This window comes from Pseudochaenichthys georgianus, chromosome 7, assembly GCF_902827115.2.
Source record: "Pseudochaenichthys georgianus chromosome 7, fPseGeo1.2, whole genome shotgun sequence".
NCBI classification, from domain to species: domain Eukaryota; kingdom Metazoa; phylum Chordata; class Actinopteri; order Perciformes; family Channichthyidae; genus Pseudochaenichthys; species Pseudochaenichthys georgianus.
The window spans coordinates 963,827-974,913 of record NC_047509.1 but is presented as its reverse complement, the minus strand read 5'-3'; the positions used below and the strand labels follow the sequence as shown (position 1 = coordinate 974,913).

At 39.7% G+C, this 11,087-nt stretch overlaps 1 protein-coding gene across 1 annotated transcript; it reads right to left on the bottom strand.

Annotated features, from left to right (window-relative positions):
• Positions 1-2,359: 2,359 nt before the first annotated feature.
• Positions 2,360-10,662, bottom strand: LOC117449072 (inactive dipeptidyl peptidase 10). Its single transcript, XM_034086450.2, has 5 exons — positions 10,612-10,662; positions 6,142-6,241; positions 4,649-4,707; positions 4,443-4,515; positions 2,360-3,505 (listed from the first exon to the last, which is right to left on the bottom strand). Exons 1-5 carry the CDS (start codon positions 10,627-10,629, stop codon positions 3,282-3,284), a joined length of 474 nt encoding a protein of 157 aa, XP_033942341.1. The 5' UTR covers positions 10,630-10,662; the 3' UTR covers positions 2,360-3,281.
• Between the last annotated feature and the right edge of the window lie 425 nt (positions 10,663-11,087).

Here is an 11,087-nt window from a genome sequence, read left to right as displayed (position 1 = left end):
CGAGAGGCTGGCTCTCCGTTCTAGTTCATCCCAAAGGTGTTCAGTGGGTTGAGGTCAAGTTCTTCCACACCAAACTCATCCACCCCGGCCTTGATGGAGCTTCTTTGTGGGGCTCAGTCATGCTGGAACAGAAAGCTTCTTCCTCCCAAAATGTTTCAACAAAGTTGGAAGCATAGAATTTTCCAAAACGACTTGGTAAGATGAAGCATTAAGCATCCTCTTCACTGGAGCTAAGGGTCCGAGGCCAACCCCAGAAAACAACCATAGCATGACCCCTCCTCCACCAAACTCTACAGCTGGCACGATGCAGTCAGGCAGGTAACGTTCTCCTGCATTCCCCAAACCCAGACTGGTCCATCAGAGGACAGATGGAGAAGCGTGATTGGTCGCTCCACAGAACACGTTTCCACTGCTCAGAGTCCAGTGGTGCTTTACACCCGCCATCAGACGCTTGGTGCTCGCTGAGGAAAGGCTTGATGCAGCTTTTTCTAACAATATACAATATTTTAGAGATCCATACAGTAGCTGGGGACTTTAACTATATCATGATGCTAATACTTTGCTACTTCTACTTTCTAATATTCTGAGTACTTCTACTTTTACTCAAGTACAAGATCTAATACTTCTACTTTTACTCAAGTACCTCTGAAAATGACCATAAGAACCAATTTGATTCCTTCACATTGTCCAAAACCCAACAATATGAATGTATCCATTAACCGTATTAACTTCCTTCAAACCTCAAAATGATGACTATGCGTTGATATATTTTGTCATTAAACGTATTGATTAATCGAATAATACTGTAGAAACAGAAACATATATAGTAGAGCAGAAGTAATGTTAAGGTGTGTAATGTATTAGATGTATTTCTTCAGAATCATAACGACCCTATAGACTTCGTATGGCAGCCATAATAATAAGTGAAGGACTCAGACACATTTATATCTTTGCTGTAAAACAAGAACTTTATTGTCAAGGATTATTGGAAAAAGGAGAATCCTGTCCAACGTCATGCAGTTTCCCAGTTTGGTTCAGAGTGTAATGTTCAACTCTGTTTCCCACCCCCTTAAATATAAATTCAGTTTGACCAAAGATATGATTACATTCTGCAACACGCGGGAAGGAAATGATCAAAAAGCCAAATGTACCCAACAGTATTTATCTCAGGGAATACAGACGGAGCGACAGGACGTTGCTGCAGTCGTCGTGAATCAGAGCTGAGGTGTAAATAGTTTCATTCTTAATCACACGATGCCGTAACTGCTAATAAAACCCAGACACATTTGGACTGATCCATAACGCTGCGATTAGCTGTATGTAAGCCGGGAACACACTGTGCACAAGACCTCAAATAACTCTGATTTATATTAAAGTTTGAACATGTTGAGTTGTTCATCTCATATTTGTTGTTTTTCTGTCAAGCACCTGAAGTTTACCTGTGTATGAAATGTGATATAAGAATTAATATGAACTTAAAGATCGTGGAGAGTGAGCACTGCGGTCAGATCAATGTTATTTTAAGGGTAAATGAAAAAAGAAAAGTACTCAGGTCTCCCGATGTGTTCCCGGCTGTTGGCATGGTTTGCTCTTTCCCCTGATGGGTGAGACTCAGATCTGAGACACACAGAACATGTAAACTGATCCACGTCATGCAGCCGTTACCACATGCATGCTTTAAAATGTAAACCTTTGGCAAAACCAGAAGCCTCCTCAGGAAGTGGAAAGGACCACGGCCCGACACGCAGAGTACAACATCAACAAGGTAAAGAGAGACGCTCCATGTCTGCAGGCAGAGGGGGGAGGTAGTGGAGTACAAATACTTCCTTACTGTACTTAAATACATGTTTCTGGTATCAGTACTTTACTCCACTACTTATTTTTCTGACGACTTTTTACTTTGACTTCTTACATTTTGAACACAAATACCTGTACTTTCTACTTCTTACATGTTGAACACAAATACCTGTACTTTCTACTTCTTACATGTTGAACTCAAATACCTGTACTTTCTACTTCTTACATGTTGAACCCAAATACCTGTACTTTCTACTTCTTACATTTTGAACCCAAATACCTGTACTTTCTACTTCTTACATGTTGAACTCAAATACCTGTACTTTCTACTTCTTACATGTTGAACTCAAATACCTGTACTTTCTACTTCTTACATGTTGAACTCAAATACCTGTACTTTCTACTTCTTACATGTTGAACTCAAATACCTGTACTTTCTACTTCTCACATGTTGAACTCAAATACCTGTACTTTCTACTTCTCACATGTTGAACTCAAATACCTGTACTTTCTACTTCTCACATGTTGAACACAAATACCTGTACTTTCTACTTCTCTCATGTTGAACTCAAATACCTGTACTTTCTACTTCTCTCATTTCCAAACAGCTGGTTCCTTTAGTCTGAATGTGTGTTGGTGCGTGATCATTATTCTTTAGAGTCACTGCGTGCCTATTGATTGGAACACGATCCGTGTATCCATCACTTCCTGGTCTTCTCTAAAGAAGAGGGACCAATGGAAACGTTGTCATGTTGCCGTTGTTCAGCATGGAAACATTCATTAGCTAACAATGACATTATTGTTCTATTGATATAAAGGGAGGTCAGGTACTCTTTAAAGCAGCTGCTAGTTATGGGGACTTTTTACTTAAAGGTGGGGTAGGTAAGTTTGAGAAACCGGCTCGAGATACACTTTTTGTTATATTCCATGGAATGCTCTTAACATCCCGATAGTAATTAATATCTGAAGTGCTTTGACAATAAATCCATAATAAATGTATCTGTGGAAGCCGTGGCGCTGTAAAAAGCACGACCAATCATCTGAGCCGGCTAAAGTAACTGGATGGCCTACCTGCCTGTCAGCCTTCCATCTGTGCACACACTTATCTCGTGCCCTCTTTGGTCATGTGCGCGTTCGTGTGTGTTGGGGGAGGGGCTCTGTGAGGAAGTCTGAAGGAAGTGGCAGATTTTCTCCGGTCGTGTATTTTCAAATTCTAACGATCTCGAGCTCAAACTTACATACCCTATGTTTAAGTACATTTCAAAGCCTCTTTACTTTGACTTGAGTAAATAAGTGTAGTCAGTACTTCTACTTTCACCAGAGTATTTTTAAACACGAGTATCTGTACTTCTACTTGAGTAAAGGATGTGTGTACTTCTGCCCTCTCTGTCTGCAGGAGGCGATGAGTTTGGTCCCCGCTCCCGAGATAATCCAAAGTGATGCATAAAGTGACCTCCAGTCCAGAGATAGTCCTTCCTCACGCCTCAGTAATCTTCCTCCTCTTCCTCCTCCTCCTCCTCAGGCTGCAGGAGGTAGCTGTTCTGCAGGCAGCTGTGCAGGTAGTTCACCAGCGTCCTCTGGAGGTGCTGGATGCTGCGCGGGGCCCTCAGGGTGTGGCCCTCGTCCGGGTACAGCTGCAGGGAGTAGTTCGCCTCCACCTTCACCAGCCGGCTCAGGAGCTCCGCGCTGTGCTGGAAGTGAACCCTCGCTGCGGGAGCACACACACACACACACACACACACACACACACACACACACACACACACGTAACAGTTGTAAATATGCAGTGGTGTTTAGTGTTAAATATTTATTGGTAAATCATTTAGTATAATCACACAAATTCTGTGTTTTGTATTTAATAATTCTATGTTCTTGATAAACGTTCAATACCTGACTAGGTCTAGCATCAGTGGGCGGAACCTCCAGATTTTAGTCACTGTACTCAGGAGATTATTTTTGTGGGAACTTCTCCCCTTCATATTGTGTCCCTCATGTTTCCTCTTCCCTTTTTGTGAATGTTTCAGGTGAGAAGAGTCGGTGTGAGGGAAAAAACTATTGAATAACGACTGATATTGTCAGTGAATAAACGGAGATCGCCTCCACTGTATGCTGGCTCGGGTCTCATCCATCAACAACAAAACACAACGCAGACACTGCGAATCGACACCGGTCACACACACACACACACACACACACACACACACACACACACACACACACACACACACACACACACACACACACACACACACACACACACAGACAGGTTGCCATCTTACAATATCTACAACCACGTATTGACTCACAGCTGAAGCACATTGGGAAGCTGTGAGCAAAAAAAGGCAACAGTGTTTTTTTGTTGTTGAGGAAACTGTCCCATTTCAGCATTGACACAGCTAAACCTAGGGTCCCTGAACATCAGACAGTTACAGCAGTTTAGCTTTTAAGGGTATTTGTATAGGTACATTTACATTTTGCTCCAAGTAAAATGATGACCCCATGAATCTCAGGGAGGTTAGTAGCCCTAAGGTGTAGATACAAAACAAAGCAGTATAAGAACAGTTGTGCTGTATGTTGCTGGACGTTTGAGAAAAACTAATACATCTAAGTGAGAACAACATGTGAAACCCTGAACAGTGTCTCACCGTCTGCCGTCCCGTGAAGGATCAGGAAGTTCTCGTCCTTCAGCTTGTTCACCTCCTCCAGCAACGAGGCAGTCTGGAAAGATTTACCAGCACAGAACGAGTGCTTTATTAGCGACAGAAACACAGACTAATGCACATTGCAATGTAAATGTTGAGTTGTGGTTTCCATCCTGCATTAGTTTCGGTTAATACTCCTTCAGCCTCACCGAGTACGCGTGCTCCTCCTTCGCTGGAAGACCCAGAAACCTCTCTGAGAACGCAGCGCCTGCAGGAGAAGAGTACATGAACTGTGTCTCTGTTCGCTCACTTCCTCCACCTCCTGGGTGTTTACCAGAGATGGTACACACATCCTTTACTCGAGTAGAACGTACAGAGACTCGCGTTTAAAAATACTCTGGTGAAAGTAGAAGTACTGACTAAACTTCTTTACTCAAGTAAAAGTAAAGAGGCTTTGAAATGTACTTCAGTAAAAAGTACCCATAGCTAGCAGCTGCTTTAAAGAGTACCTGACCTCCCTTTATATCAATAGAACAATAATGTCATTGTTAGCTAATGAATGTTTCCATGCTGAACAACGGCAACATGACAACGTTTCCATTGGTCGCTCTTCTTTAGAGAAGACCAGGAAGTGATGGATACACGGATCGTGTTCAGATCAATAGGCACGCAGTGACTCTAAAGAATAATGATCACGCACCACACACACATTCAGACTAAAGGAACCAGCTGTTTGGGAAATGAGAGAAGTAGAAAGTACAGGTATTTGAGTTCAACATGTAAGAAGTAGAAAGTACAGGTATTTGAGTTCAACATGTAAGAAGTAGAAAGTACAGGTATTTGGGTTCAACATGTAAGAAGTAGAAAGTACAGGTATTTGAGTTCAACATGTAAGAAGTAGAAAGTACAGGTATTTGGGTTCAACATGTAAGAAGTAGAAAGTACAGGTATTTGAGTTCAACATGTGAGAAGTAGAAAGTACAGGTATTTGTGTTCAACATGTAAGAAGTAGAAAGTACAGGTATTTGAGTTCAACATGTGAGAAGTAGAAAGTACATGCAGGGGCGGTTCTAGGGAGGGGCCAGGGGGGCCAGTGCCCCCTAACACTGACCTCTGACCCCCCTGTGGCCCCCCTAACAATTAAAAGTTTTTGTTTTTTTAAATGTATATTTTCTGGTACTCGGTTTGCCAAAAAACGCAGGATTTTGTTGCTGTAATGTGAGATTGTGCAGACACCCTTATGTAAAGTAGAGATGTAACTGTTCATTGCCTTTATTTTTATATAAATATGGTGTTAGTGCAAACATTGCACTATAACTTAAGCTGAAGCTAACAGTAATAACTATAAGATCTATCTGAAATAAATAAGTGTACTGAAACAAATACCAATAACTGTATTGCATTGTTTTCTTATGCGCAATTACTTCATACTGTCTAGTTCTCTTTTTCGTCCTGCATTTATTGTGCCCCCCTCAGAAAATAACTGGCCCCCCAGTGGCCCCCCCAGTGAAATTGGTCTAGAACCGCCACTGAGTACAGGTATTTGGGTTCAACATGTAAGAAGTCAAAGTCGTCAGAAAAATAAGTAGTGGAGTAAAGTACTGATACCAGAGAAATCTGCTTAAGTACAGTGATGAAGTATTTGTACTCCACTATTCCCCCCTCTGGTGTTTAAAGAGTTAACGCTCTGATCTGAACTCACTGTAGAGCCTGAAGTCTGTGATGGGAGCGACGGCGGCCGTGCACTGGAACAGATTCTCCGTCGCCGCCAACATCTTCAGAGACACATATCCACCAAACGCCTGCAGGAGGAGAGAGAGAAAAGTGTTGAAACAACAGGGGGTGTTTGGTTACTCCCAGGGTCCTGTGCGCTTGATATAAAGCTACCTGGGGGGAAACAACATGAAGGAGATATTTGAACAGTTCCCTTTATGCGTCACATTGAGAGGAAATTCAGAAGGTACATAAAAACACCAAACTAATTCAGTATGCAGAAACTTTCAGGAATATAACACTTTTCATTCTTAAAATGCTGTCACTTTTCCATAGAGGACCATCCAGCAGCACTGTGCATGTTACATTTATTTTTAATGTAATATTCCATTCCCTCTTAATGTAAATAATATCCTGCTGTATATTCTGTCTAAAGCTTTTCAGTCGTGTTTTATTGTCAGGGTTTATAGATTATTTATCTTCACGGCCTACTGTATATTTTCGACTTTTGAATGACAAAAAACGACCATATAGTTTTAAAGTGTAGCACCTCTAGTGGTCGTGTAAGAAACAACATCCTCCCGTTGATTGCAAACGCTCTGGAGATTCTTTTATTCACAAGTAACCCTCTCTGGAAAATCCTAAATTGTAGGATAGTTTGGCCATTAAAATGCTTTTTATTAGATTTCTAGCGAGAAGTGTATATTGTACTTTTATCATCTACGTCCAGTGGATGTGTAGGATCTATAGTTTGATAGATATACGAAGATGATTTGAGGTCTCGTCAGGAGAACGTGTATAGAGAGGCGAAGTCCCTCCCCTTCCGGTGGACCTCCATGGGACCTTATTTCTAAAAAGTTATGCATTGAAGTCAATGGGGAGAGAAAGATTATCTTTCGATCCCGTTTGAATTGTACCACGAATTACACATGTGATGTTTGTCAATTTAAAAGATAATTTTGCAAGTTAAAAATAAAAATGTGTCGTAAAACTGTGAAGTAACACTTTGTTTGTGTGAAACCGCTCAATGAACTACATCTCCCGTCTCGCACCACACACCAAGACGGCCGTCACGTTGAAACATTTCACTTCTCTCTCTCAGAATGAGGCGGAAAGTATTAAAAGAGGTGAAAATCACTACAAGTCTGGGCACGTTGAGAGCTGTGCACACACACAAGGGGAGTTAGTCGGTTCCGTGAGAGCCAGCATGCGGGACCGGGACTCTGGGATTTGTAGTCTTTCTAGTTATGTATTTTTCATAGTCTTATAGTTCAACAGTTTTACGACAAACTGACTTATTTGACATCGAAATTATTTTTTAAGATTGACAAACATCATATGTGTTATTCATGGCACAATTCAAACGGCATCGAAAGATAATCTTTCTCTCTCCATTGACTTCAATACAAACTTTTTCCGAAATAAGGTCCCATGATTCCCACCGGAAGGGGAGGGACTTCGCCTCTCTACATGCGGCAGCTTCCATGTAAAGTTAGCGTCAACCCTCACGTTGTGAAAACAGTATTTCCGGTCTCGAAGTTTTCATAATAAAACCGGAAGCATTCCTCTCACTGTCAAATAATTACACAGTAATATCTGCATTACTCATCCACTAAAAAACATCAGTTGATCCTTGTTAGTTACACAATATTGATTGGTTTAAATTGTGTACAATGCTTTTGTGTTTTTAACCTTCGATTCGGAAAAACTGTTTAGACACTACAGAGTTTCCGAAGACACTACACCACCCAGAATCCCGAGCTATCCGCCTTGCTTTACAAACCCCGTGAGTAGTCCTCAAGCTCTGTGATTGGATGTTAGAGTGGCAGTGCGACAAGGTTACGCCGAGCGTCAAACAGCTCTTTGAAATGGAATGGAACCACGGCAGACTTTCCAAAACTGGACTTGGACTTGCAAATATGGCTGTAGCCATCGATCATCTTAAGATAAGATAAGATATACTTTATTGATCCCAAGTTGGGAAATGTTTTTGTTACAGCAGCATGTACTACTCCACTACAATTCAGAGGTTAACCTGGTATTTTTACTCCACTACATGTATTTTAGTTACTTTGCAGATTCTGATTAATGATGTGAAATATAAACGACCCTTAAATCAGACTTTAGTTACACCTGAGTCAAATTCAGGGAGGGTGATTGTCAAGTGCCAAAATAAGCTATGCAATATATTGGACATTAAGTACTTTGTCAGACTTCATATTTATCTGTGGATAACCCCAACGTTTTTTTCTTATTCAAAAGAAGACCTTAACTTAAAGTAATCTTTAATGTTTGAATAAAGCCTAATTAGTTGGTCTGTTTTGCACATCCTCCTGTTAATATCTTTGGACGTCCTGCACTAAACTGTTTTATTGTAGAGATCACTACAGTATCTTCTTGATATTTTCTATTCTATATTTCTATCATTGCCCTTCTACTTCCCCCCCGATTTTGTATGTAGGCTACTCTTAATATTCAAAAAATTCAACAACAACATTCAATAACGTGCTTTAACCACTAGGCGGTGCGGGTTAAAAAACCAGTGGTCTAGTTAATAAAACATAATAATATCAGCTATTGAAATCCTGATTCCCTAGATGTGTCTCACATCGCCCAAAACCCCTGACTATTCTCTCAACTCAGTATTTACATTCTTTAATTCAAAGAAAATCAGTAATATCTTTAAAGACTACAAGTCCCTTTCTATCAGCTCCGCACCTTTATGGTGTAAATACAGCCTATCTACCAATTGGATCAAATTTAAAAGTCAGCCGAATTAGTGTTGATACTGCAAGGAGACGCATTGTGTGAAAAGAAATGTAAGATGTTGTTTAATGGCTGATATATTTATGATCCACGTCACGTTTTCAGTGTTGGCGGCAGTTCTCCTGTTTGTCTAGAAGTCTTCTCATCAGGGCTCTATAAATAGAGTACTACGGCAGATGTGTAATATTTAATGCAGCCGAACTGTGTATTACAATGCCGTTATGTGATGACTTCCAAAGAGAAAAGCAAGCACACTCGGAATAAAGTATTATTTATTTTTTAAATGTTTTCCGATTTCATATCGCATAAACACCATCTCCCGACATGCATTCAACATCCAGGATTATGGGTAGTTCGATGTTTTTATCAAAACCTCTGAAAAAAGAAATGTGTCTCTCAGAATCTAAAGGGAAAAATCTATGGGAAAAACACAAAAGCATTGTACACAATTTAAACCAATTAATGTTGTATCAGTAACAAGGATAAACTGATGTTTGTTAGTGGATGAGTTCTGCAGATATCACTGTGTAATCATTTGACCATTGGTTTTATTATGAAAACGTTGAGACCGGAAAAACTGTTTTCACCCCGTGAGTTTTACATGGAAGCTGCCGCATATACATGTTCTCCTGTCGAAACCTCAAATCATCTTCATCATATCCATCAAACTATTGATCCTACACATTGACTGGACGTGGATTCTAAAAGTACAATATACACTTCTCGCTAGAAATCTAATAAAAAGCATTTTAATGGCCAAACTATCCTACAATTTAGGATTTTCCAGAGAGGGTTATTTGTGAATAAACGACCCTGTGTAACAACGGGAGCACTAGAGGTCGAAAACTTTAAAACTAGATTATAGGTCGTATTAAGCGCTTGAACAATCGACATATTTGGTCGTATGAGTTGGAGGACTTTAATGTTTTAATGTTGCTTTAATTCTACTTTCATTGTTTATTTATACTCTTTATATGCCTTGTTTTGTTGTTTTTGATGCTGCTGCAACGCAAACCTTTCCTATATTGGGATCAATAAAGTACCTTATCTCCTCTTATAGGGCAGTGCTTCTCAAAAAATGTTCAGTCATGTACCCCCTTTGAAACATTTTACCAGCCGAGTACCCCCTGACCTACCCCGAACATTTTTGATCGAAAAAGCCTATACACATAATTCCAATATAGTGATGTTCCCTCAGTGTGTGGTGTATTACCTCCTTCATGCATGCATTACAAAAATGTAATGTTTTTCAACTGAAGTAATATCTGTTTAACAAACCAATGAACACAATTATATATTATGCAAAACTAGAAAATAAAATACACAAATTTGACATATATATGAGGACCCCCTTGGTGGTTCTAGGAATATTTTATATACAATTGTGTTTTCTATTTAACTTGTTGTATTAAGATTATTTTTGTAATCATGCATGGTATTTTTTTTATTAACTTTTTATTTGTATTTTTTAAATCTCACGTACCCCCTGCAGTACCCCAACGTACCCCTAGGGGTCCGCGTACCCCCATTTGAGAATCACTGTTATAGGGTGAGTGTGTTGGAACGAAACTCCCTCTGGAGGAAACAGGGATTTTATCCTTTGCAGACCATTTACATGCACTAAACCCTACAGACCGCACTACAGAAGCCTAGAAGCCTCTCTCTGAATATTGACATGGCTCAATGGTGTCACCTTTCCGTAGAGAACCATCCGGCGATCATCGATGTACGGCAGCTTCTTCAGCAACCTGTGGAAACATCATGAAATAAATAAGTGTAATCATCAAATTCATGTTGTTACATCACATGTTCTTTTAGGTTGGTTTTGTTTATTGTTCTTTTTTTCTTTTGTATTAAGTGTTCCAGTAATATATTTCATTTGATTGTATTGACTTGCTTAAAATGAAATAGTTTCAGGTTGACACAATCTGTCCAGAGACGGCAGACGAACAATAGCCTCTAACACATGTACAGACATGTTGATTAATGTGCATTAATGTTAAATAATAATAATAATAATAATAATAATAATAATAATAATAATAATAATAATAATAATAATAATAATAATAATAAGTGTATTTAGTATAGCACTTTTCACAGAAATAGAATTCACAAGAAAGAACAAAAGTTCAAAAGAAGACCACGAGAACATGAATACAATAACAC

What these genes read in the sequence shown, in the direction of transcription:
- LOC117449072 (XM_034086450.2), bottom strand. An exon ending in CACAGACTTCAGGCTCTACA is followed by an intron (nt 4,708 to 6,141) that starts GTGAGTTCAGAT and finishes CTTCTCCTGCAG; the next exon opens with GCGCTGCGTTCTCAGAGAGG. An exon ending in AGGAGGAGCACGCGTACTCG is followed by an intron (nt 4,516 to 4,648) that starts GTGAGGCTGAAG and finishes AAATCTTTCCAG; the next exon opens with ACTGCCTCGTTGCTGGAGGA.